At 39.0% G+C, this 27,436-nt stretch overlaps 1 protein-coding gene across 4 annotated transcripts in view; it reads left to right on the plus strand.

Annotated features, from left to right (window-relative positions):
• ap (apterous) overlaps positions 1 to 10,862 on the plus strand; it is a 38,051-nt gene extending 27,189 nt beyond the window's left edge. For 3 of the 4 annotated variants that reach the window (XM_070998750.1, XM_070998751.1, XM_070998753.1), the window contains 4 exons: positions 8,968 to 9,141; positions 9,194 to 9,450; positions 9,675 to 9,871; positions 9,947 to 10,862. In XM_070998750.1, coding sequence (XP_070854851.1) covers positions 8,968 to 9,141; positions 9,194 to 9,450; positions 9,675 to 9,871; positions 9,947 to 10,120 — 802 coding nt within the window. In that variant the 3' untranslated portion in view covers positions 10,121 to 10,862. Of the gene's footprint in view, positions 1 to 8,967; positions 9,142 to 9,193; positions 9,451 to 9,674; positions 9,872 to 9,918 lie in introns of all 4 variants that reach the window. The other variant, XM_070998752.1, reaches the window with a different exon arrangement.
• The last annotated feature ends 16,574 nt before the right edge of the window (positions 10,863 to 27,436 follow it).

A 27,436-nucleotide genomic window follows, 5' to 3' on the forward strand; every position in this document is an offset into this window, starting at 1 on the left:
CATATGCTTTTAATATTTTATCATATTTCCATCCAACCATCCAAAATCGCTCTTGAAACTAGAAAATCGACCTTGAAATTCGAAAATCGGTGGCCTAGCGGACTAATGAGTTGAACTTTAAAACTAATCAAAATGGCGTGGCTTCGAACCCACAAAGAGTCAATATTTCTTTTTCTTTTCTTTGCAAGTTTTTAGAATTGAATTCTTAAACAATTTTGTGTGCAGAGGCAAAAAAAATTTTAGAACACGTCAAAATAACAAGAATAAAATGTATATTACATTGAAATAATAGTTTTTAATGATGAAGTCTAGTTGGGTAAAATAAATCATAATTTATTGTCATTAGTGAGAATATTTTTTTAAATTAAATTTAGAATTTGTTCTTAGAACAAATTGAGACATGCACCCTTTTTGCGCGTCGCCTAGCGCGATGTGTCTTTGGTGCAGCGGTAGTGCTCTCGACTGCGAACCCAGCGGTCGTGAGTTCGTTTCTCCCTGCGACCACGAAGATTTTTCTCAAGAAGTAAGTTGTTTTATATTTATGTTATTTTCCTGATTCTGTTTAATGACTACTTTCAGTTCATATGACTCTAATTAGCAGTTTACCAACAAGCGTGGAGCGGCCAAATAATAACCTTGCCCTTCTCCACCCTCTCAATTTATAGTAAGAAAAGGACACTAAGTAAAATAATACAAAACAAGAAAAAAAGTTAGCTTCGGCAAGCCGAAGCTTATATACCCTTGCAGCTATAATTATTAAATTTAAAAACACAAAAAATGATATTCCCAATAATATAAGATAATATGTCAAAAAACACCGAAGCTATAATTTGTTTCATATTATTTTCCTACCAATTTTCCGATCGTTCCTATGGCAGCTATATGATATAGTCGTCCGATTTCGATAAAATTTAATTCAAAATTCAAAACTAATTAAAAAATGTTATTTCCAAGCTTAGGAGGTTATATGCTAAATAACACCAAAGATATAATTTTTTTTTATTTTCTTGTCCGATTATTCCTATGGGAGCTATAAGATATAGTTGTCCGATCCGGCTGGTTCCGACTTATATACTACCTGCAAAAGATATAGGACTTTTGGGAAAGTTTTAGCCCGATAGCTTTAAAACTGAGAGACTAGTTTGCGTAGAAACGGACGGACAGACGGACATGGCTAGATCGACTCGTCTAGTCATGCTGATCAAGAATATATATACTTTATGGGGTCGGAAACGTCTCCTTCACTGCGTTGCAAACTTCTGACTGAAATCATTATACCCTCTGCAAGGGTATAAAAACACCGAAGCTATAATTTTTTCATATTATTTTCCCACCAATTTTCCGATCGTCCCTATGGCAGCTATATGATATAGTCGTCCGATTTTGATAAAATTAAATTCAAAAAAATTCAGAACTAATTAAAAATTTTATTTCCAATTTTACGATCGTTCCTTTGGCAGCTATATGATATAGTCGTCCGATTTAGGCAAAATTAAATTCGAAATTCAAAACTAATTAAAAAATGTTATTTCCAAGGAAAGGAGGTAATATGTTAAAAAACACCAAAGATATAATTTTTTAACATTTTTTTTCCAATTATTCCTATGGGAGCTATAAGATATAGTTGTCCGATCCGGCTGGTTCCGACTTATATACTACCTGCAAAAGATATAAGACTTTTGGGAAAGTTTCAGCCCGATAGCTTTAAAACTGAGGGACTAGTTTGCGTAGAAACGGACGGACAGACGGACAAGGCTAGATCGACTCGTCTAGTGATGCTGATCAAGAATATATACATATACTTTATGGGGTCGGAATCGTCTCCTTCACTGCGTTGCAAACTTCTGACTGAAACCAATACAAGGGTATAAAAATTCCTGGAAAAAGTAACACGAATAATTTTTGCCGAGAACCAGCAAACATGTCCAAACACGATTTTGTTATAAAAATTAGTTTTAATACTTAGGGCACTTGCTCTTGTTTTTAGGGCGCTTCACAATAATTTCAAGAAATAACGCCGTTGATGCTTAAAATTTTTATCATATGTTAAGGGTATTTGCCTTTAAAAGCAGAAAAATTGCCCAAGACTTAAGAAAATTAACCCTAGATCAAAGAAAAATCGTCCTAAATGCAAGACTAATACGTGCCTATTTTTAGAAAATGTTGCCCTTATTTTGTTACCCAGTCGCCATTGACCCCCGTTTTAGGGAGATTTTCCTTGTTTTTAGGTCGATTTTACAGTAAAATTTCTATGAGTGCATGAAAAACATTTCTTGCTTACATTGAACGCCCAAAACTATGCAACCTTAATTTGATGAGAAGAAATTGGTCTTAGATAAAAAAAATTAATAGGGTATTACAATTAGAATATGTGTTTTATTCCAGTTTATTGATTTCCACTTAACAAATTCTTGTGCATCCCCCACAACAAAATCCTCGATCCGCCACCGATAATAATTATTAAATTTTTATAACAGTTAAACCGTCAATGTGTTGAGGCCACACCACAAATCCATCGGACAGTTATCCAAACTAATTTTAAAAAGCATTAAACATGTAAAAAAAACAAATCTTCAATCAATTTTAGAGCTTGCAGTTCCAGTCAAAACGACAGCAAACACACAAAACCAAAAATTCATATGATTATTATATACGTTTAGGCAGCATGTCGCCGAGGTCCTAGAATCAAATTATCGCAACGGGATGTCATGAAAAGGGGGAATTGTAGGGTTAGAACCACGAGTCAGGAGTACGGCGCTCAAAATGATCTCACGATAACTGTCGAACGGGGAGGGAAACCGCTGCTGTCGGTCGTGGCGTGGCAAATCTGGGAAACCCGCTGTTGTTGTTCCTGGTTAATTTATACATTTATAATAGGGAGAGCAGATCCCAGCGGGTGACTCTTGAAGTGCAATCCCTCAACGCGTTACAAATGCTCTCACGTTACAAAACGTGGCCGCCCTGTTCCCGGAGGTTTAGCCGCGTCAAAACAGGCCACACGTCTACATCCACTTCAGTATGCACAGCGCAGCTCACTCGCCCTCCAAAGAGAGCTCAGCCAGACCTGCGCAACGTCACGGAGTTTCAGCCAGGGTAGTGAGTGGTTCGAGTGGAGCGCCGCTGCCCTTGGCCACTATCCAGTAGGGCTTTGATTTTGTTTGTTGATTTTAACATACACTCGGAAAAACAAAATTGTATTTGCTTCCATTTATTTAAAAAAATTTTACCTCGATTTACCCCGACTTATAGTTCAACAAGCGACTGTTCACACCATAGTCAGACGTCTTGCAGACGTAAGAGTCCGCGTGGTAACATTTTTAGGGCCAATTGATAGGTATTGACGTGAGCACTACACTAAGGCTTAAATTTTTGTTCTATCATTGAAACTATAGTAGCCCAGTTTTAGTTGGTTTGTGGGCGTTAGAGTGGGCGTGGCACTATAATAAATCAAACTTGCACTGCGCAGGAATCTCTAGAATCTGCATGCCTTATCCCAGTATTGTAGCCTTTTAAGGTTCCAAGATCACAGCGTTCACACGGACAAACAGACAACCGGACAGACGGACATGAATAGATCGACTCGGCTGGTGATCCTGATCAAGAATATGTGTTACTGTGGACGGTTTAAAGGGAAACTTTGAAGCTGTTGGGGCTGGTGGGGATAAATGCCCCATGGTATGGCCCAAGTTTTATTCTTACTGAGAATGCGAGTCGAATGACACCTCATTTGCTAAAAACCCACTGCTCCGTTCCAAAGTTATTCCACAATCGAGACTTTGGGGGACTTTCCAAACTAAAAATTTTCGTCCCTTTGCTTGTGGGTTTTTATGAAAACCTTTTTGTTTCTAGAATTTTGGGTGTATTAAGAAGCCCGATGTATAAAACTTTTGTTCTATCACTCATATAAATTTTACTGTAAAATCATCCTAAAACCAAGAAAAATCGCCATAAAACGGGGGTCAATGGCGACTGGGTAATAAAAAAGGGGAATATTTTCTAAAAATATGCATGTATTGGTTTTACATTTAGGGCTCTAAGTTTAGAGTGAATTTTCTAAAATCTAGGGCGATATTTCTGCTTTCAAAGGTAAATTACCTGTTAAAAACAAGGGCAAGTGCACTAAAATTTAACACAAGTTTGTACATGTTTTCTTCCTTCCTGCTTCTCGGCGAACATTTTATTCGGTACTTTTCCAGGATTTTTTTTTTCAAGATTATTTGACTAGGCCTTTTTTAACTATAATTTGAAAGGTGAGAAGGCAAGGTTAATATTCGGCCACTCATCGCGTGTTGGTAAACTGCTAATTAGAATCAAAAGAACTGAAAGTAGTCATTAAAAACAGAATCTGGGAAATAAACATAAAAATCGAACAACTTACTTTTTGAGAAAAATCTTCGTGGTCGCTGCGAGAATTGAACTCACGACCGCTGGGTCCGCAGTTGAGAGCACTACCGCTGCACCAAAGACACACACACAACTTGTTTAGGTCTAAGAAATATTCTCAATAAGGACCACCCAGTTAAGCAAAAACATTAAAAAAATGATCTTTTAATTTACTGTAAATATTTTTATACCCGTTACTCGAAGAGTAAAAGGGTATACTAGACTCGTAAAAAAATATGTAACAGGCAGTAGGAAGCGTTTCCGACCCCATAAAGTATATCTATTCTTGATCAGGACCTCTAGCAGAGTCGATCTAGCCATGTCCGTCTGTCCGTCCGGATGAACGCTGAGATCTTGGAAACTATAAAAGCTAGGCTATTGAGACTTAGCTTGCAGGTTCCTGAGCTTCTTGCTCACCTTATAAGCCGTATAAAGTATAAAAAAAACACCTCTTAACTAGATGGAGGGTCGTGACAATAGCACCTTCAACTTACAACAGTTACACATGACCTAGCGTTAGTAGTTCAGATCTAGTAAAAGTACCCCAAGAAGGATGATGGTACTTCCTGGTAGAGTTGGAGCCGTAGATCAATAAAAAGAAGTCAAACATTTTTTAAACAGATATGATTTTTTTTAAAGATTTTTAAGCAATATTTTTTTTGATAACTCCGTCTTTAATTGTATCTTGAGTTGCACTTAACAATTTTAGGTCAAATATTTTTATACCCGTTACTCGCAGATTAAAAGGGTATACTAGAATTGCCGGAAAGTATGAAACAGGTGGGAGGAAGCGTCGTATCCGACCCTATAAATTATATATATTCTTGATCAATAAAATGTCGTCGGTGAAATGAAATTTTTTAAAATTGAAAACGGGAATCGTTTGTCAACCGTTAGTCACCTTTTGTTTACCTTTTAGTTTTTTTTTGTCGACGTCCAGATTCAAAAAAAAACTTTTCCAAACTTTTCGAAACTCAAAAAGTCGAATTTTACAAAATTTATTTTTGTCGACGGTTAGTCCACGATTGTATACCCTTTACAATTTAAAAACGTGAAAACTTTAGAATATATGTCAATTTTTAGTTTTATCACCTAATTTCAAAATATCAAAAAGTCTAGTTTTTCAAAAGTTTTTTTCATGGAATGAATTGTTGTCGGATATCCCACGTTTTTCAACATTTTAGAATTTTACAAAAGTGAAGGCTTGAGAAAATTTGTTAGTTTTTCACCTAATTTCAAAAAATTAAAGATCTAATATTTTAAAATTTTCATGGCCATATGCCACTTTTTAGTTTTTCACCTAATTTCAAAAAATAAAAAAGTCAAATTTTGCAATATTTTTTCATGGAATCGATTTATGTTTGTTAGCCTACGTTTGTCTACCCGTTAGAGTTTTAAAAACCTGAAATTTTTAGAAAATATGCAACTTATTTGTTTTTTGCCAAGTTTTTAAAACCAACAAGGAAGAACGCTATAGTCGAGTACCTCGACTATCAGATACCCGTTACTCAGCTAAATGGAGATATGCAAGCAGCAAAGCGAGATTAAAATGCGCCACCTACCGGCGGTATACAGATTTAAGCGTTATGGGCGTTAGAGTGGGCGTGGCAAATTTTTTTTTGGACCAATCGATAGGTATCGACGAGACCAATACATTTCAGTTAAAATTTTTTATCTAGCATGGAAATTGTGGGCGTCACAGGTTTTCGCGGTTTGTGGGCGTGGCAAACTTTTTTTTGGGTCAATCGATAGGTATTGATGAGAACAATACATTTCAGTTAAAATTTGTATTCTAGCATTAAAACTGTAGGAGCCACAGTTTAGGGCGGTTTGTGGGCGTTAGAGTGGGCGTGGCACTGTGCTGAGACAAACTTGAGCTGCGTAAGAAGCTCAGGAATCTGCACGCCAATCTCAATAGTCTAGCTCCCATAGTTTCCGAGATCTCAGCGTTCATCCGGACAGACGGACAGACGGACATGGCTAGATCGACTCGGCTAGTGATCCTGATCAAGAATATATATACTTTGTGGGGTCGGAAACGCTTCCTTCTGCCTGTTACATACTTTCCGACGAATCTAGTATACCCTTTTACTCTACGAGTAACGGGTATAAAAAGTCTAATTATACCCGTTAACGCCCACAAACCGCAAAACGCTGTGACGCCCACAATTTTCATGCTAGATAAAAAATTTTAACTGAAATGTATTGGTCTCGTCAATACCTATCGATTGATCCAAAAAAAAATTTGCCACGCCCACTCTAACGCCCATAACGGTTAAATCTGTATACCGCCGGTAGGTGGCGCATTTTAATCTCGCTTTGCTGCTTGCATATCTCCATTTAGCTGAGTAACGGGTATCTGATAGTCGAGGTACTCGACTATAGCGTTCTCCCTTGTTTGTTTATGGAATCGTTTGTCCGCAGTTATTCCACGTTAGAGTTTTGAAAAACTTTCCAAGCGTAGGAGGTTATATGTTAAAAAAACCCGAAGCTATAATTTTTTTCATATTACTTTCCAACCAATTTTCCGATCGTTCCTATGTCATCTATATTATATAGTCGTCCGATTTGGATAAAATTAAATTCGAAATTCAGAGCTAATTAAAAAATGTTATTTCCAAGCGAAGAAGGTTATATGTTAAAAAACACCGAAGCTATAATTTGTTTCATATTACTTTCCCACCAATTTTCCGATCGTTCCGACCGATTTTGATACAATTTAATTTGAAATTCAAAACTAATTAAAAAACATTATTACATATTACGTTACATATTATTTTCCCACCAATTTTCCGATCGTTCCTATGGCAGCTATATTATATAGTCGTCCGATTTTGTTTAAATTTAATTCGAAATTCAAAACTATTCTGTTATTCCAAGCTTGGAGGTTACATGCTAAAAACATCAGAAATATAATTTTTAAAAAGATTTTTCGATTATTCCGATGGGAGCTTTAAGATATAGTTGTCCGATCCGGCTGGTTCCGTCTTATATACTTCGTGCAAAAGATATAAGACTTTTGGGAAAGTTTCAGCCCGATAGCTTTAAAACTGAGAGACTAGTTTGCGTAGAAACGGACGGACAGACGGACATGGCTAGATCGTCTCGTCTAGTGATTCTGATCAATAATATATATACTTTATGGGGTCGGAAACGTATCCTTCAATGCGTTGCAAACTGACTGAAATCATAATACTCTCTGCAAGGGTATAACAAAGACCGTTATATTTCGTTTTCGGTAAACGTATACGGTAGTAAATTGAAATGGAACAATTTTTACTCTACAAGTAACGGGTATAAAAAGTAGGTGAGCTGGTTAGGAGTCTTAGACCTGAGCCTAGATGTGATGTAGATTGAAGTCGGGTCACAACGCAAACATGAAAAGAGCAAAAAAAAAGAGAGTTCTGTATATTTGTGAAAGTATCAAATTTCGAGACCTCGAAAACACAATCATTTATTTTACGTTGTCACTTTGACATTTCTCCTGCTATTTTACATGGCAATAATCATAATTCATTTTTCTCGGCTATCACTCGTTGCTCTTTTAAGAAGGGGCGTGTCAGGGCAGTGGATGTTGCTCGAAATGGACTGAACTTCACCAAAACTGCGGTCTGGGACAGTTTTATGAGTTGGTAGCTACGACCGCATCGCCGTCCTTAGCATACATGTTTTATATTATTTATGGGGCAACAACATAAGGTACGTACATATTCGTACAGACGAACTTAAGTACATATGTACATTCATCTGAAGGGCGTTTCTGGAGACGGAGCCCGAGTGAATAATCACCATAGATCAGCAGCCGCACCGACACGTGTAGCAACAAGAAGGGGATGTTAGAAAAATGTCAGTGTCACTTCCCAAATAATTTTTAAACAAAATCAAAACACAGATGCGTAAAGGAAACTAGAAAAGGTATGGGATAAGATGTAAATGCTTCTTGAAATGCTTCTCGAAATGCTTCTTGTATGATGAATTCGTATGGAATTGAAATTGGCTTTTTGTTTTCAGTTGACTGAAAATTGTGAGAATGAGTCTGTTGAGCGTCGCTAATGCTGAAACGAAATGCGCCAATTATTTTGATTAATGTCAAAAAAATCGCGTGTCTTGCGCATTTGATGTTGGTCTTGGTCTTCGATCTCCGGAGTTCCGCCGAACAGGTACTGGCTCATTTCTGACACGAAAGCAGCGACTCCCCAGTGATTACGGATGGATGCTGATAATCTTTGATCTGTCATTTGCGAATGTGAAAACAGTAGCCGGCTATGAATCGAAACCATACCAAGACAAAGGTGCAGGCCGTCATCATCTTGGGATGACTATTAAATTAACGATGAGTAGGCGTTTATGGGAAAGCCATTGGGTTGGTACTGAACCGTCGATGGGCCTTAATTATTAAGCGCAGCTTCCTGCCAAACATATGATTACTGGTTTCGGGGGGAGACTTGCGCAATCGGACACGATTTCCTAACCATCATGCCATTGCGCGTGCTCAGGGGTCGTAGAGTATACTCGATTATGCTGCTGGCTTGCACTCTTCACATAATTTAAATGATAGTAGTCAATCCATTTTATTGCCCGCAGTTTTTTTGGTACTCGCCGCTGCTCGCGCTGCCTGGCTTCGATTAGCTCCAATGAGTTAGTGATGCGCGCCCGGAACCTTGTATTTCATATCAATTGCTTTTGCTGCACAATCTGTCACACGCCACTGACAAAGGGAGATCAATATGGTATAATCGATGCGCTAATATACTGCAGGTAAGCCGCCCCTAATTCGTATAGTATTTCCCATTCTAAAGGTTATCTGCAGGATTCACTACAATATAGCGAGGGAAGGTGACGCCGCTTCGTCCAGCATGAGCGCCACACACCCGTACAGCGCCCAGTACGGCTCGCCGCACAACGACTCCTCGAGCCCGCACTCGGACCCTAGTCGGAGTATTGTTCCTACGGGCATCTTTGTGCCCGCGACCCACGTCATTACCGGACTGCCACAGCCGGCTCGTCAAAAAGGCAGGCCGCGCAAGCGCAAGCCCAAGGACATTGAGGCGTTCACCGCAAACATAGGTAGGTTGTTAATATCACTCTTTTTGGAGATCAGGCTACCAACCATAAAAGTGGCATCATGCGGTCAGGCTTTTTATGACCACAGCACAGCACATCTAGAGGTACCACGAAATCTGGATACTGGCGCCATTAAATATGCGACAGCAGTCGATTTTATATGGCCTCATAAAATTCAAAAGGTGCTGTAAAATCAAAAATAACAAGGCTTTTTGGATTGATTTCAGATCTCAACACTGAGTACGTAGACTTTGGTCGGGGCTCGCACTTAAGCTCCTCGTCGCGGACCAAACGAATGCGGACCTCGTTCAAGCATCACCAGTTACGTACCATGAAGTCCTACTTCGCCATTAATCACAATCCCGACGCCAAGGATCTGAAGCAATTGTCGCAGAAAACCGGTTTACCAAAGAGAGTCCTACAGGTGAGTAATCCCAACTAATCTGGACCAAGCATACCAACTGATGCCAGTGCACTGGCAATTCATTTCTTTGTATAGGTCTGGTTTCAAAATGCTAGGGCCAAATGGCGCCGCATGATGATGAAGCAGGATGGCAGTGGGATGTTGGAAAAGGGAGAGGGCTCCTTAGACCTCGACAGCATCTCAGTGCACAGTCCTAGTTCGTTCATATTAGGCGGCCCTAACAGCACCCCGCCACTTAACATGGACTAACGGATACTCAGGAAATGAGGAAAGAAAATAATAGTGTCAAACGAACATGGCGCTGCATTAAACTTCCACATCAATCGTCCAGATTACACTACGTTTGCCCTAGTCAAGATCCCGAACCAAGACAGTTTCAAGATCCAGCATGAAGAACTCTTGAATGGTATTGACTCGTTGGATAGAAATCAAGTGGAAAAATAAGCACGGCACTCAAAAAACCGATGGAATACGTATCGTAGAGCATATTGTTTGACAAGCTGACGGGCCATTGAATGATATACTCTTGTAGTAGGCACTCGAATATTTTTAGTATATTAGTATTATTATTCAAAAAGCTCTTTACATTTTGTACGTATGTATGTATGTACATAAAGTGTGTATATGTACTTGTACGGTGGTGTCACAGAAAGCTTTTCGGGTGAAATTCGGGGGAAACGTACGTAAGCATCAATACAAGATTCCCGCAAATCTCGCCCGAAGAGATTTTCATATATGTACATACATATTTGCATGTATGTATCCAATATTTATTGCCCAAATTGAATAGTTAGAGATGAATTTAGTTTAGCGATAGTAGTGCATATGTACATGTAGTGTCACAATAAAGAAATAGCTTCGCTAACGCCGACTGGCAGATTCAATGAACTGTCATCATAGTCGATGCACTGGACACAAAGAATTTGTACTTACAAATAGTTTAATTATAAGACTTACCATAGAAGCCAAATAAAAGTTATTGAAACAATCAGCCAGCTTAACTTTTTATTTTAATGGACTATTAATATTATTACTATACGATGTATCCATTTCTTTATTTAATTAGCTTTTATAGTATAGTTTCCAACTACTTGCTCGAAAAGAAAATATTTAACGGCCATTTATTATAAGCCAAAATGTCAAATATCATTAGCACCGATAAAACATTTTTTTAGGAAAAAACGTTAAACGGTTATATATTTGTTATACTAATATTTATGGTTGGTACAATTTTGTTAAAATTTAAGTTGGAAAATGTAGCCCAACGGTGAAGGCAGATGCGTTTTTAACTTTACGACTTCTTCAATTTTCAACAACAGAAAACTCTATAGTCGACGGCTTCGACTATCAGATACCCGATACTCAGCTAAAGCGAGATTTCACACCACTCGAAAGCGTCACCTAGCGTTAATTCCTATTTCAATAACACCCCATGTAGCTTTCATTACTATACAGGTGGCGTGTTAATAAAGTCTCGTAAGCAGCCCATTATCTGCATGAATATATCTCCGTCTCGCACTCTGTTGAATTATTATTATTTGGTTAAAACTTTATAATGAAAGGGTCGATTTGAATAATTCTTGGCATGTAGATAGGTATCGATAATAAGAACAATTTTCTTTACACTTTTGCAAAATATTTAAAAATGTGGGAGCTAGACTTTAGCGTTATGGGCGTTAAAGTGGGCGTGGCACCCTGCTGAAACTGTCGCTTATTTCTATCAGCTGTTTACGAGATTTCACTATCACGCCACATAACGTGAAACCTAGCTGTTGCTAGGGAACTTTTGTAAGCAGTCGCTTTTCTGTAGAAATATATATCACTGTGAACGGCAGTCCACGTAGTGACGAAGCGCACCAGGACGGTGTGCAAAGGAGATTACTACATATAGCCGCAGATATGAAAATTTTGAAAATTCGATCTGTTGGGGCTGGTGGGGATAAGCACCCCCGCTATTAACTTACTTGTATTCTTACTTAAAATTCTTACTTAAAATCGGGTGTTTCGTCCAACGGAACAACAAGATTTTGGGGGTCTTCTCAAAATGAAAATTTTATTTTGTTTTCGTTAGCTTGGCAGAAAAACAGCTATAAATAGCTATCACTGTGGATGGCAGTCCACGTAGTGACGAAAGCGACTACTATATATACACGAGTAAATGAAAATCTACTGTGATTCTCCGGTTTTTACGAGTGATATATCAATCGAAAAGTATTGCAAAAACTAAATGGCATTACATACCAAAATTAAGAAAATTTGATCTGTTGGGGCCGGTGGGGATAAATACCCCTGGCTTTTAACCTAGTTGTTTTCTTACTCGCACACATGACCGATGCGAGTGCCAAGTCACTTCGCGTTGGGCAGCGAGACCACTGACCACGCAAAGCCTGTTTAACATAGTTAGTCATAACTTTTAAAATCATTATGCGATTGGGTAGTTTATAGGTAGATATTTACAAATAAAACCTATTTCATTATTCACTAAATAAAAATCTTTAAGACTGTTGACACCAAACAGATTTAAGCGTATAAGATGCGGAATTTAGTGGTACTTTGCATATTTTTATACCCGTTACTCGAAGAGTAAATATTAACTTCTACTCTTTGAAATATCATTCTTTTAATATTTTAACGGACGACTTCATCATATAGCTGCTATAACGATAGGATAATTAATGTCAAAATAAGACATAGACATCTATACTTCGATTTCGGTAGACATACACGGTAGTAACTTTAAATGGAACATTATCTTACTATTTTTGTAATTAGTTTTTTGTTATACTAGATTCGTCGGAAAGTATGTAACAGGCAGAAGGAAGCGTTTGCGACGCCAAAAGTATATATATTCTTGATCAGGATCACTAGCCGATTCGATCTAGCCATGTCCGTCTGTCCGTATGAACGCTGAGATCTACAATACTGGGATTAGGCATTCAGATTTCTGAGGTTCCTGCGCAGCTCAAGTTTGTTTCAGAAATGTGCCACGCCCACTTAAACGCCCACAAACCGCCCACAAACTTCAAATAATCGTGAATATAAACGTGGATATCTCGGAAAATATCAATGATAGAGAAATGGGATCTCAGATTTAGATTTCGTAGCCTTGTACGCAGCGCAAGTTTGTTACGCAAATATACCACGCCCAATCTAACTCCCACAAGCCGCCCAAGCCTGTGGCGCCCACAATTTTCATGCTATATACAAAATTTTAACTGAAATGTATTGGTCCCGTCAATACCTATCGATTGATCCAAAAAAAAGTTTGCCACGCATACTCTAACGCGCGTATACGCCTATACTTTGGCACTCTGAAGAAAGAGGACGTGTCTCGTGCGTGCTCCGCGAAAAGTGCAAGAAAGTTGATAAACTAAATGCAAAAAAAAACAAAAACTAAACTGGTTGATTTCAAAAAAGCGAAAAGACGCTAAAACCCTAAGCAATTTATGTTTCAACTCACAAAATCGGTGTAATGACTTAAACTAGCACATAATTATTTTATCTCATATTTTATAAAAGCTCAATGAGCTAAGAACAAAATAAAGAGCGACTAAGCTCCGCGAGTCGAAGAGACGGTTACTTTTCGTATGTCTCAACGCGTGATAGCGAAGTGCAAAAAACGACTCTACTGTCGGTCGATAGCCAAAGAGCACGATCTTGCTCACCATGCTTACTTACGGCTACCCGCTCTCCGACGGCGTGGAGTCAACAATGCAAAACCCCCCACCATCAGTTTCGACCCCTGGCGCACCAACAACATGCAACGGTAAATCTTTTGCATTCGCAATAAATTTGTCAGCAACAACTACAACTACGGCAAAAAAACAACAACAACCACAGCTACGGCTATTACTTCGGCTGCAACCGCAGCTCTAAATACAACGGCAACAAAAACCACGACAACAAACCAAAACAAAATTCAGCAAGCGGGTCCGGCCATACAGACCGGACTAGATCGGTACATCCTTATCAAGCATAAGCTTAGCCCGCAGAATACCGCGGTGGGTAACAAGTCAAAAATAAACCGTGTCCAAATAGAAAACAAATTACCCGGGAGATCCAACAGCAATAGATTTGCGCTTCTAGATGAAAATGAACCAGAACAGGCTCAGGAGACCCAACCGAAACCCAAGCCCCCAACAATTTACATTAGGGAGAAAATCTGGAACGCTCTGGTCAACAAAATTATTGCGCTGACCGGGGACGGAAACTTTCATGTTGTTCCGGTCACAAAAGGGGATATCCATGAAACCAAGCTTCAGACCAAATCTGCAGAACATTTCCGAGCTGTATCCAAATACCTGGAATAAGCTAGGAAAAGCTTGTACACGTACCAACTAAAAAGCAGCAAGGGCTTGCAGGGCTTGGTAGTAAAAGGAATCGAGCCCGACGTTACCGCCAAGGAAGTTATCGATGCTCTCAAGGAAAAAAGTGTTTTCTGCAAAGAACGTCAGTAACATCAACGTGGAAGAGCCACATAAAAGGATCGGCCCAGTGCAATGCACAAATTGTCAGGAGTATGGACACACCAGGTCATACTGTTCACTTCGAACAGTTTGTGTAGCTTGTGGAGACTTCCACAATTCGTCTAACTGCCCTGCCAACAAAGAAGACCCCAAAAAGAAAAAATGCGTTAACGGCCAAGGTAACCACACGGCAAACTACAGGGGCTGTCCGGTTCACAAGGAGATGAAGGACCGCATGCGAAAAGTGACAGCAACGCGTCATCAGAATACCCAAAATGCGTACACTTACTCGCATACGACGCCGGAAGTATTTTTCGGCACGGCTGCAAGATCCTCATTTGGTCAACTAAACACCCAGAAGGGCTTTTCATACGCCGATGCCCTTCGATCAGGGACGGAAAACCCACTCCAGTCTAATCTAGGAAATGCTCAGCAGATCCAAGTACAATCACAAAGCACTCTGGAATCTATGATGGTCACCATGCAGCAAAGTATGATGGAATTCATGTCATTCATGAAAACGACCATGCAAACACTAGTTCAAAGCCAGAACATGGTGTTACAGCTACTTGCAGGCAAGTAGTCTAAATAACAGATGGCAAATCTACGAATAACAATGTGGAACGCCAATGGCGTTTCACGGCACACCCTTAAAGTAACACAGTTCCTGAAGGATAATCATATCGACATTATGCTACTGGTAGAGACGCACCTCAAATACAACTTCCAAATAAGAGGCTACACTTTCTACCGCACACACCATCCAGATGGTAAGGCCCACGGCGGAACCGGCATCCTAATCAGGGAACGCATCAAGCACCACTTTCATCAAAGATTTGCAACTAATTGCAAACCTCACCATAGCCGCTGTCTACTGACCGCCTGGCTTTACAATTTCTGAAGGACAATTCATGGACTTCTACAACTTGTTGGAGATCGCTTAATAGCTGCAGGGGACTATAATGCCAAACACACGCACTGGGGATCACGCCCGTGCTAATAAAAGCACAAAAACTACAGATCACCCTCTCAGGCTGACGTCTCACAGAACCAACTGGTTAAAATATAAAAAGTATGTAAGCTCATCCAATTAACCCCTCACTTCAACATCGAAGCGGACATCGACTGCTCTACCGATGCTCTTGAAGAAGTATTCGTGGAGGCAGCCACTATCTCAACACCACAAGGCAGGGACGTGCAAACCAACCACTTCAAAACAAATCTGCAAATTGAACGGCTAGTCCTAGAAAAGAGGCGCCTGCGAAGTGCCTGGCAAACCAACAGATCACCGTCATCAAAACGTGTTAAGGAAGCCACTCGCACATTAAATAGAGCTCTAAAGCAAGAAATAGAAAATGCACAGCTGCGGTACATTAAAAAACTTTCGCCAACCAGTACAAAGCATCCTCTGTGGGGGGCTCACACAAATCTGAGCCCACCAATCGAAACAGTCACTCCGATAAGAAACTCATCTGGCAGCTGGGTCCGCAGCGACGAAGATAGAGCCGAAGCTTTTGCCTTACATCTCAGAAACGTCTACCACCCGAACCCTGCCACTGGTTCATTTGTCTTACCACAAATCGAATCAGAATCTATTTCCCTACCACCATTGCTTCAGCCAAAGGAGATCACGAAAGTCATTAGGGAACTGAAACCGAAAAAGGCCCCTGGCGGTGACCAAATAACCCCAAAAATGTTAATTGAACTTCCAAACTCTGCCACTGAGGTTATTTGCGAGCTCTTCAATGGGATCATAACTCTCGGCTACTATCCGAAAAAATGGAAAAAATCTATTATCATTATGATACCAAAGCCCGGAAAAGACCACACAATTCCGTCATCCTACAGACCAATTAGTTTATTATCGTGTCTGCCTAAGTTGTTCGAAAAATGCCTTCTTACTCGCATAATACCATATATAGGAGCACACAATGTTATCCCAGCTCATCAATTTGGCTTTCGTCAAAACCATGGAACAATCGAACAAGTAAACCGAATAACATCAGAAACACGCACAGCATTTGAGCATCGGGAATACTGCAGCGCAATATTCCTCGATGTATCTCAAGCCTTCGATCGAGTATGGCTAGGTGGCCTCATGCACAAAATTAAAACACACTTGCCTGATTACACTCACAAGCTTCTTGAGTCTTATCTACATATACAACAAAACCTTCCCAGTAAGGTGCAACACAACAACATCCGACGACTACATTAACAAAGCTGGAGTCCCGCAAGGAAGCGCGCTAGGGCTTACTCTTTTCCTCCTATACACAGCAGATATTCCCACGAACGAGCAGCTAACAACATCTACGTTCGCTGACGACACCGTAATTTTAAGTCGCTCGAGGTGCCAAGGCCGAGCCACATCACAGCTAGCAAACCACCTCTCCGTAGTAGAGAGGCTGCTGATTGGCGGATTAAAATAAATGAACAAAAATGTAAACACATAACGTTTACTCTCAACAGGAAAACATGCCCTCCACTATCATTGAATAATACGCAGATTCCCCGAGTCAACGATGTAACGTATCTCGACGTCCACCTTGACAGACGACTAACCTGGAGAAGACACATCGAACGCAAGAAAGTACATCTAAAACTAAAAGCCAGCAGCTTCCACTGGATTCTTAACGCTCGCTCGCCCCTGCGTCTGAACTACAAGGTTTTGCTCTACAACTCCACTCTAAAGCCCATCTGGACATATGACTCCCAGCTATGGGGTAACGCCAGCAGCAGCAACATAGACATTATACAGCGCTGTCAATCGAAAATCCTGCGAACTATCACTGGAGCACCATGGTATATTCGCAACCAAAACATCCACAGGGACCTAGGCATCCTTACCGTAAAAGATGAAATAGACAAACAAAAAGCGTCCTACAATGAAAAACTCTCTGTGCGTCCCAATCGGCTCGCAAGAGGCTTGACTTGGGCCGATCACGTCTACATCGCAACGACCAGCCAAGCCAGCAATAACTCTCGGGCCCCCTTTAGCATAATATCAGTCATATGACTGTTACTTAGATTAATTAGTTTAGGATTTGATACACTTATTGTTAGTATCCAAAGGGAGGATTCAATAAATAAAAAGCAAAGCATAAAAAAAAAAAACTCTAAAAATCTGTCTACCGTCAACCTAACCACATATTGAGATCACGGGTAGGTGGCGCATTTCAATCAGTCTCAAGTTCGTAGGAGTAGTATTTCGATTGAGAAGGTGGTGTGGATTTTCTAAAATATTTAACAACATGGGGCTCTTTATCTGTTCTATGTGGCAATATTGCCCTATAGCCGAATGAGCTGACATCTGTTTCGAGTGTTGAGGGTCGAATATTGTTACCAACGGCTCCTGGGTTAAAACAGATTATTTTCTGCCGATTTTTTCATGCTCTAACAGCCAATTTTAAGGATTCTAAAAATTTTTACACTAACAGGGGTTTTGTTATATCAATTTCGTTATTGTATTTGGGGGTGGCAGTTCTGTCAACACCTGAATTTATCTGCAACAGTTTTCTTAATTAATGAACATTCAGCTCCCGAGTCAAAATGAGCTAACCGGATACAATCGTTTGCGCTGGTCCGGAGTTTTGGTGTCTGCATAGATTTTACTAGCTTCATCTAAAACCTGTTCTGCGCTTCCAACGCTGCAATATATTGTCCAGAAGTATTGTCTGTAGGCGAGGTCGATCCCACTTCTGATGTTGGAGAGTTATTCCGTGTGTCAAAGAATTAGGTGTCCAGCAACGACACCAAGCACGTGCTTGTTACGCGCGGGGCCCTTTTATCAATTTGGGCAAAAAATGCGAGTTCGCGATGAAGATACATAAAACAAATAGAGACGAGACACAAATAAAAATAAAAGGCAAAACTTAGAATGAAGAAAATGAGTTAAAATAATAGTTTATAATACCGGGATAGAAGTTGAAGTGCAAATTAAATGATAAAGGTTGTTAAAATTATTAAATAGAACGCGAAAAAGCTCGTGCAGACAAAAATATGATGTACATCGTGGTTAATTTTGAGGATAATAATTTCGTGCTAGTCTAACGGGAACATTGAAAGTAAGGCGGTTTACAAGTTCTACAGAATCAGAATTTAAAATAGTACCAAGCCTTGTTCTACGATTTACAAGTGTAGGTAAATTAAGCAATAGTAACCTACTCTGGTAGGAAGATAGCCTTACGTTTGATGCCAGTTTGAATTGCGAAGAGCAAAAAGAAGAAATATGCACTTGATATTGTGGATTCCAAACCGAAGAACAATATTCCAAAATACGACGGACAAGGGAGGTAAATAATAATTTTGTTGTATAAGGGTCATCAACTTCTTTTGACCAACCCAAGAACCCTCATGGCTTTGTTGACAGTGGACTTTATGTGGCAGTCAAATTTAAGTTTTGGGTCCAGAAGAACCACTAAATCGTTAATTGAATATTTACGGTCGAGTGGCGTATTTTGAAGAGAGTAACTAACACTTTAAAAAGTCGTTAAATGCTTTAGGAATTGCCGACAATCTAGAAATAGCACTATAACTCTGGGCATCCGCCTTAGCACCCTATCTGAGAAGTAGAATAACAAAAGAATCCTTCCAGATAGTAGGAAAAACTGATGATGAAATATACAAATTGAATAGTATAAGATTTGGTTTTCAAATGGTTGACGTACAAAACTTAAGCACACACCCAGGGAGTCCAACTGGACCGGGAGAATAAGTTGGCGTTGGTGTTGCTAAATCTCTCAAGAAAGAACTTTCGGTAATTACAAGGGTAAAAATACAATTTGCCTTATTTAAGGGATTAGGGTAGTTCGATTTTGACCAAGCAGCCGGACTATAAGTAGTTTGGAAAAACTCGGAAAATAAATCAGCAATTTCAGAATCCGTCGATGCCTCCATTGAGCTTAAACGTACCGATGAAGGCAATGTCGATGACTTACGCTTGGCATTAACAAAGTTATAAGACTGCTTCAGATCATTTCAAAATTCAAATTTATATCGACTTAAATACATAGAATAGCAATGACTGTTGAGAACATTAAAATTCGATTCGCCACTACATATTTTAGCCACTACCGATTTTTTATAGTTTTTATAAGTGTTTGTTTTAAGGATTTTATGTCTTTGAAGCGCATTGGTAATCCAGGGAGCCCTGCTTAGCTTTGAAGGAACGCATTCATTAAAAAAAAGTATTAAACACTATATAGAATAGTTCAGTGGCACTTTCAATATCCATACAATTGTACAAGTCTGTCCAATTATATTTAGAAATCATGTCGTTAAGTTTAATATAGACACATTTTCGAAAACATATCTTTTTAGTTGGAGAAACTAAAGGACAAGTCAGGTACAATAAGATCGTCAATTCTAGATACCGGGACTTCATACGGGCCTGAAACACACACAATATCTATTTGTCTATTTAATGAATTGAATCTTTATTCAATTACTTGCTGTAACGATAATTCTAAAAGGCCATCCACAAAGTCATGGACGGATAAAGGTATACCGACAAGTGAGTCAGTTGGAGGAGACCAAGTAATATCAGGGAGATTAAAGTCACCCAAAACAATTAAATGGTCTCTGTTAAAAAGAAGGTATGGAACAGATTTTATTGCAGACAGATGGTGCTTATAAATTATTATATCAGGGCCAGGTTGAATATATGAACGTGTAACAAAAATTCAATTTCGTTACGGATATAAGAGTGAGTTCTCTCAGATGTTAGGCTAGAGGTAACGGCAATCAGCACACCGTCCCCTCTACGTGAGGAGCGAGCGGTCCTATCCAAAATATCTTCAGTAAATCCAGAGGAGTCAGCATAAAGCTTGGGTAGCTTCATATTTAGTCCCTTAACATTTTGATAAACTAAAACTAAACTTTTTAGATTTTTGGAGAAGTGGAAGGTCTGTTATTTGTTCTCGGTTTATTGGGAACAAATTATTTTATCATCATTAAGCCAAAAGCTTTAAGAAAGTAGAACATTAAACACATCAGGCGAAGCAAGTATTTTAAAAGACGATATACTACGAGCGTATAAAAATCGAAATTGTTCAACTGCAATATTCTCAGATGGGTATTTTTCACGTGTAAATTCTAAAACATCCTCAGATGTTGTATCTGGGGTGAATCTAGAAACAGAATCTGACAGTTTCTAACGTCCCCAGCAGCAGCCTGAACCTCACTAAGCTGAGAGCCAGAAACGGTACCCACTGTACCTATGGGTTCAGTCGGCACCGAGTTGCTTGACTTAGCCAGCACTGACGATTTTTGTACAGCCAGACTTCCAGAAACAGGGACTCCACCGGAGTTAGTAGTATCCATAGGCACATTTGGCTTGCACCTGTGTCAACAGAAACTGCTGCAGCTACCATGTTCGCATTTGGGGTAAATACCATGCTGGCTTTTTGCGTTCGGGCGACTCAGTTAGCCATTTTTTATTATTAAGGCCAGCAGAAAATAAAATGGTCCTTAGTTGAAGACAGAAGAGTACAATTTTTCTTTGAACAGACAAGAGCCATTTAAAGAAAATGAAATAAAATAAAATAAAATATGAAAAATACCTGAAGTAAATTTGCATTGTGATCAAATTCCAAAACCACAAAGGCACAAAACACAAAAAAAACAAGGAAGAACGCTATAGTCGAGTACCTCGACTATCAGATACCCGTTACTCAGCTAAAGTAACCAAAGGCAAATGGAGATAGCAGCAAGGCGAGATTAAGATTAGACAGATTTAAGCGTTATGGGCGTTAGAGTGGGCGTGGCAAACAAATTTTTGGGTCGATCGATAGGTGTTGATGAGAGCAATACATTTCAGTTCAAATTTTTTTTCTAGCATCAAAACTGCATGAGCCACAGTTTTGGGCGGTTTGTGGGCGTTAAAGTGGGCGTGGCACTTTGTTGAAACAAACTTGCGCTGCGTAAGAAGCTCAGGAATCTGCACGCCAAATCTCAATAGCCTAGCTCTAATAGTTTTCGAGATCTCAGCGTTCATACGGACAGACGGACATAGCTAGATCGACTTGACAATTTTTTGTTTTGGATTAATAGATAGGTATTGACGAGACCAATACATAACAGTTAAAATTTATTATCTAGCGTGAAAATTGTGGGCGTCACGGGCTTGAGCGATCGATAGGTATTGATGAGGACAATACATTTCTGTTAAAATGATTATTCTAGCATCAAAACTGTATGAGCCACAGTTTTGGGCGGTTTGTGGGCGTTAGAGTGGGCGTAGCACATTGATGAAACAAACTTGCGCTGGGTAAGAAGCTCAGGAATATGCATGCCAAATCTCAATAGCCTAGCTCTTATAGTTTCCGAGATCTTAGCGTAGTGGCTAGATCGACTCGGATAGTGATCCTGATCAAGAATATATATATATCCTTTTGCCTGTTACATACTTTCCGACGAATCTAGTATATCCTTTTACTCTACGAGTAACGGGTATAAAAATAAGAGCGCGAGATCGCGTATAAAATCAAATGTAAGAGAGCACGAGGGAATAAATCTTCTATCGACTGAGCATTGCTTGTGGGACACTAACAACTTTACGCACGAGCAGTTACAATGTAAAGCAAGCAAGAGAGAGAGAAACGAGAATAGCACACCAAAAGTCTACGAGAAGTTCGGCAGGTTCAGAGAGAGTGTTAATTAGAGTTGTAATATAGAGCGGGAGAGAGAGAGGGAATAAAAGAGTTGTATCAAGCTTAGATAGTGTAAATTCCACTAACAAAGCAAGGAGATAAAAGAAATCTAACAGAAATGTTAAAATAACTATAACCGCGTACCCGTTTACTGGGAGATCTAGTTAAAAACACTAACGCAACTGTTAGGCTAAGCTTTGTTTATAAGCAAACAGAAGACACTCGCAAAAAATCACTGAATGAAAAAAAATCTCAGAGCAAACACAACTGTTCACAAGCGAGGCTAAATCGAAAGGATGATGATCAGCTTATCCCAAACGGTTCAACCCTTAAGTGCTCAACAGGGAAATGCGACATCAGGCCAAGTTAGCGTAGGGAGCACAGCAGGTACACCGGCTGCCTTGGAGCAACAACGTCAGGGACACACGTTAGGCATACCATAGCTATGAATCTTCAGACGTGTTCAGAACTATTTAGGTCTCTAGACATTATGGAAACAGTGCAAACACTTCAGCAACAAAGTGTCTCTTCTCAGTCTGTTTACACGAAAGGACAAGATGTAGCAGGCGTCGAGGCTAAAATCAAAGGACCGAAAGGTTTGTTAGCTGCTAAGTGTCTTGATCCGCAGAAAAATCCACGCTGTTCAATATGTTCAAAGATTGGGCATGAAGCTATGGATTGCAGGGTAAGGTATCTTCAGTCGCTCAAGTAGACGCAGCAAATACCAAAGAGTATCCACCCATAATGAAGACGGTTCAGCTTGGAGGAAAAGACCTTTCAGCATTTGTCGATACTGGCAGCGATCATACGCTTAATAGAGAGTCGGCTTATCCAAATGGCTAAATTAAATATATAAATAAATGGACATCAAGGTGACAACGGCAACACTGATACTGGGTCGTCGATACCAAGTTGCATTTTTAAAAAGGGATGCACTCCGATCTCAGTTAGATCTCCTACTCAAACACAACGTCATCAGTAAGAGCACCTCACCATATCCATCATCGGCGATATTAGTCGTCAAATCAAACGGAGAAAGTCGATTGTGCATCGACTACAGAGCTGTCAACGCAGTCACTGTAAAAAAACGATGTCCAATGGCAATATAGAGGAAAAATTAGCCATGCTGTCTGGAAACTCGAACCTTACAACTATGGACATGACTTCAAGATACTACCAGATTTTTATGGGCCAGGAAAGCACGAAATTTACTGCATTTCTGACTCCCGATGGACTATACGAGTTTAACGTAATGCCTTTGGCTTGCTAAAAGAACCAAGGTTTTTTTTAGGAGGTCACCATGGATTTGCTAAGCAATCTAGAACACAGTCGCACTATAATAAGTTATGTAGACGAAGTCATTATACCATCAAAAACAGTTGACAAAGGACTTGTCATTCTAAACGAGTTTCTGCAAGCAATCCGATCGGCTAGTCTATTTTTACGGCCATCCAAATGTTTCTTCCTGAAGACTAAGCTCAAGTTTTTAGGACACTTAGTAACGGCAATAGAGAAAACCATATGCATCAGCAATTATGGAACGCCACAAGCCGATGCTGATGTACGCAAAGTTCTGGGCATTACTGGATTCTTCCGCAAGTTCGTCAAGGAATAAAGCATGATGGCAGCTCCTTTGAGTAAGCTTCTGAAGAAAAGTCAAGACTTCCTGTGGGAAGCAGGACAAGAAACAGCATTCCGAAACTTAAAGGAAGCTATCACATCGCAGCCCGTACTACAGAAGACTAACTATCGTCAGAAAATGCCGAGATGTCAAAAATAGGGCAGTATAGTTGGCAACGTCAAAGGAGTTAGACATGTGCTCATAGCCCAACAAGATTTCTTTATACTTTGTGTTCTTTGTATATTTTATTAAATTCCTTGTCAATAACCATCCTGAACGAGCGCCGAGATATTTTTGACATGTACGATTTTTTTTTCCATTTTTTCAATAAAAATTTTATTTTTTGTGTACTGAAAAAGCATATCCAAATAATCATGTTATATGTACGTGGAGTGCGGTCTATAGAGGACTCATGATTTTAGTGACGGCCAGGAACGATCATAGCCATCCACGTCCCCCACCATTTTAATGCAGCAAATAACACTTCAACAATTTGTATCTTTATATTTATTTAAATAATTTCAATGAACACTTTTCCGAATCTTTGAGGTAAAGTTCCAGGCGCGTAACGAGATTTTAGTGACGGCCAGGAACGATCATAGCCATCCACGTCCCCCACCATTTTAATGCATCAAATAACACTTCAACAATTTGTATCTTTATATTTATTTAAATAATTTCAATGAACACTTTTCCGAATCTTTGAGGTAAAGTTCCAGGCGCGTTTTTTATAGTTGTGTCCTCAATAGGCCTAGTTCACGTTTCAGATTGACGAGACCAATACATTTGAACTTCAATGTATAAAATATAGAAAATATATCTATTTAGTACATTTTCGTCCCAAAAGTTGATATCAGAACTCTTGCTTGCTGAAGGTGCGGTCGTTACTAGATTTTTACCTCATTAAGAGGTGTTTTTGTTTGATATCAGAAGGTTTTGTTATAAACATATAGCACAAGCCTGTAGCTGTAGTAGTTCACAAGTTACGGGTATACAAAATGTAGCTATTTATAGCTATTTTACCGCCAAACTAGCTGGTTTTTCCCAAGTGTTGAAACTAATGTTTTATATATTGAGCTGTGTAACATCATCTTTAATTTCCAGGACCTTCAAATAGAGTTTGGATACACAAAAAAAACGTCAATGCTCAGGTAGTGTAAGATTTTTTGAATGTGGTCTGGTTATCAGAAGTTTTTGTTTTAAACATTAATTTTATAATTAATCTAATTTCCCAAAAACCGTAGAGTTCGTGAGTAGTATGAAAACGTGTATTAATGGACTCCCGCCCCTCCCCATAAGCGTGTGCGGGTTCTAGGACAATTAGCATAGTCTTTGAAGTTGTAAAAATTTCACTATCATGTCCATAAAGAGTATACTTAATTGCCCGCATCGCCCCCACATCCCCATTTGACAATATTGTTCTTGTATCCTTCCCCTCATTATGAGCAATTAAGAGTCACGTGGGAAGGGTTGTTGTTTTAGAGGAGCATATCCAAACATTTTGGGGAATGATGTGATCACGAACCCTTTTGCTTCATTATCACAGGTGTTGCATGTGAGAAAGATCGCACACCCAAAGTATCCAAAGATAGTTATCTTAGAGGAACATGTCCGATCGTGTTGGGGAATAATGTTTTCTATGATTGTAATCCCTATTTAGAAATCAAATGAACCCCAATAAAATAAATCTCACAAGTTAGTGATGTAGAATGTTTTTAAGCACACATTTTTGTTTCCGCCCCAGAACGTTCAACTGGTAAATTCTCTAGGATTCTCTCCTTTCCACAAATGGTTTATAAACATGTCATAAAAGGGATTCAACCAAGAGCTACCCAGACATGAGCCCCTGTTCATTGCCTGTCCGCAATAAAAAGGACACGTGCAATTTAAATTCGTCGTTTGATTTTAAAAAAACTATTTTTTATTTTTACACTCGGGTGTTAAACCTTTATTCTTAATACACAATTAATACAAGACACTTTTAAAACTTGCAAACCGATCGCGGTCTCGGACAAAATAGGACTGCCTTCTTATTTCTAAAAATTTATCCAATCAACCTCGGCCAGAAGCTTTTCTTTTTTAAGCTTCCAGAACTTTAATTTTTGCTTAAAATAAAAGCTCCTCCTGAAACTGTCGCATCTCGTTGTGAAATGAAATTAAGCTGACGGATGCAATTTGATTGAAAATCGGAACGCAATATGATTTGAACTTAGAACGCAATACTGTGGGCTTTGAACGAAAGAGTTTGGGCTTCGAACGGAAGCTTGTGTTTACTTTACGATTGGTTTATTTATCTCAGCAGAACCGTCCTGCGCGGCCCTTGAAGTTAATGGAAAAGACAAAGGCAGAATCTTAAACAAAGGCAAAGGCAATGTCGCTGAAGGCAAGGGCAACATAGCTGAGATTGAATTCAAAAATTTCTTTATAAATTCCATAAGTAAAACCGTTTCGCAAGTTGGATAACTCTCCCCCTTCTAAAATGGATGGTCCCGATTCAATATGAAATTCATTTAATTGATCTCTTAATTCTATTAAAAAATTTTCTTGGTTGACAGATTTTTCTGGTTCTGGCCGTTGTTTTTTGGGTACAAATAAAATAGCATTTTTGTATATTATAATAAGTAAAAAAATCAAATAAACAAGGGTGGTCAAAAGTATTTTCACAAAAAAAAAGTTAAATATATTCATAATTTGAACTTACATCTTGTTAACTTTGGCATCAATGGAAAGGTAATTTAAATGCCGTTTGAATACTATAATACATTTCTTAACCCATTCAGTACTTATTGAAAAGGACGAATTTGTGTGAAAATGTCCTTTTTGAACTTTTTTCCTCGACTTGAAAACTTAAATTTTTTGATGGAAAAAGTTTTTTCAAACAAAAATAATAGTAACTGCAAAAAGAATTTTTCAAAAATCATTTTGCTTATACTTTTTATGATTTTTTAAAGGTGACAATGTCGGAAAAAATTTGTATGAAAAAGAGAAAAATATGGCTAAAATGCATGTTTCTAAGCATTTTCAAAAAATCATAAAAAATATAAGCAAAATGATTTTTGAAAAATTCTTTTTGCAGTTACTATTAGTTTGCCGATGCTGATGTACGCAAAGTTCTGGGCATTACTGGATTCTTCCGCAAGTTCGTCAAGGAATAAAGCATGATGGCAGCTCCTTTGAGTAAGCTTCTGAAGAAAAGTCAAGACTTCCTGTGGGAAGCAGGACAAGAAACAGCATTCCGAAACTTAAAGGAAGCTATCACATCGCAGCCCGTACTACAGAAGACTAACTATCGTCAGAAAATGCCGAGATGTCAAAAATAGGGCAGTATAGTTGGCAACGTCAAAGGAGTTAGACATGTGCTCATAGCCCAACAAGATTTCTTTATACTTTGTGTTCTTTGTATATTTTATTAAATTCCTTGTCAATAACCATCCTGAACGAGCGCCGAGATATTTTTGACATGTACGATTTTTTTTTCCATTTTTTCAATAAAAATTTTATTTTTTGTGTACTGAAAAAGCATATCCAAATAATCATGTTATATGTACGTGGAGTGCGGTCTATAGAGGACTCATGATTTTAGTGACGGCCAGGAACGATCATAGCCATCCACGTCCCCCACCATTTTAATGCATCAAATAACACTTCAACAATTTGTATCTTTATATTTATTTAAATAATTTCAATGAACACTTTTCCGAATCTTTGAGGTAAAGTTCCAGGCGCGTAACGAGATTTTAGTGACGGCCAGGAACGATCATAGCCATCCACGTCCCCCACCATTTTAATGCATCAAATAACACTTCAACAATTTGTATCTTTATATTTA

Source organism: Drosophila suzukii (assembly GCF_043229965.1).
Source record: "Drosophila suzukii chromosome 2 unlocalized genomic scaffold, CBGP_Dsuzu_IsoJpt1.0 scf_2c, whole genome shotgun sequence".
In the NCBI taxonomy this organism is placed as follows: Eukaryota; Metazoa; Arthropoda; class Insecta; order Diptera; family Drosophilidae; genus Drosophila; species Drosophila suzukii.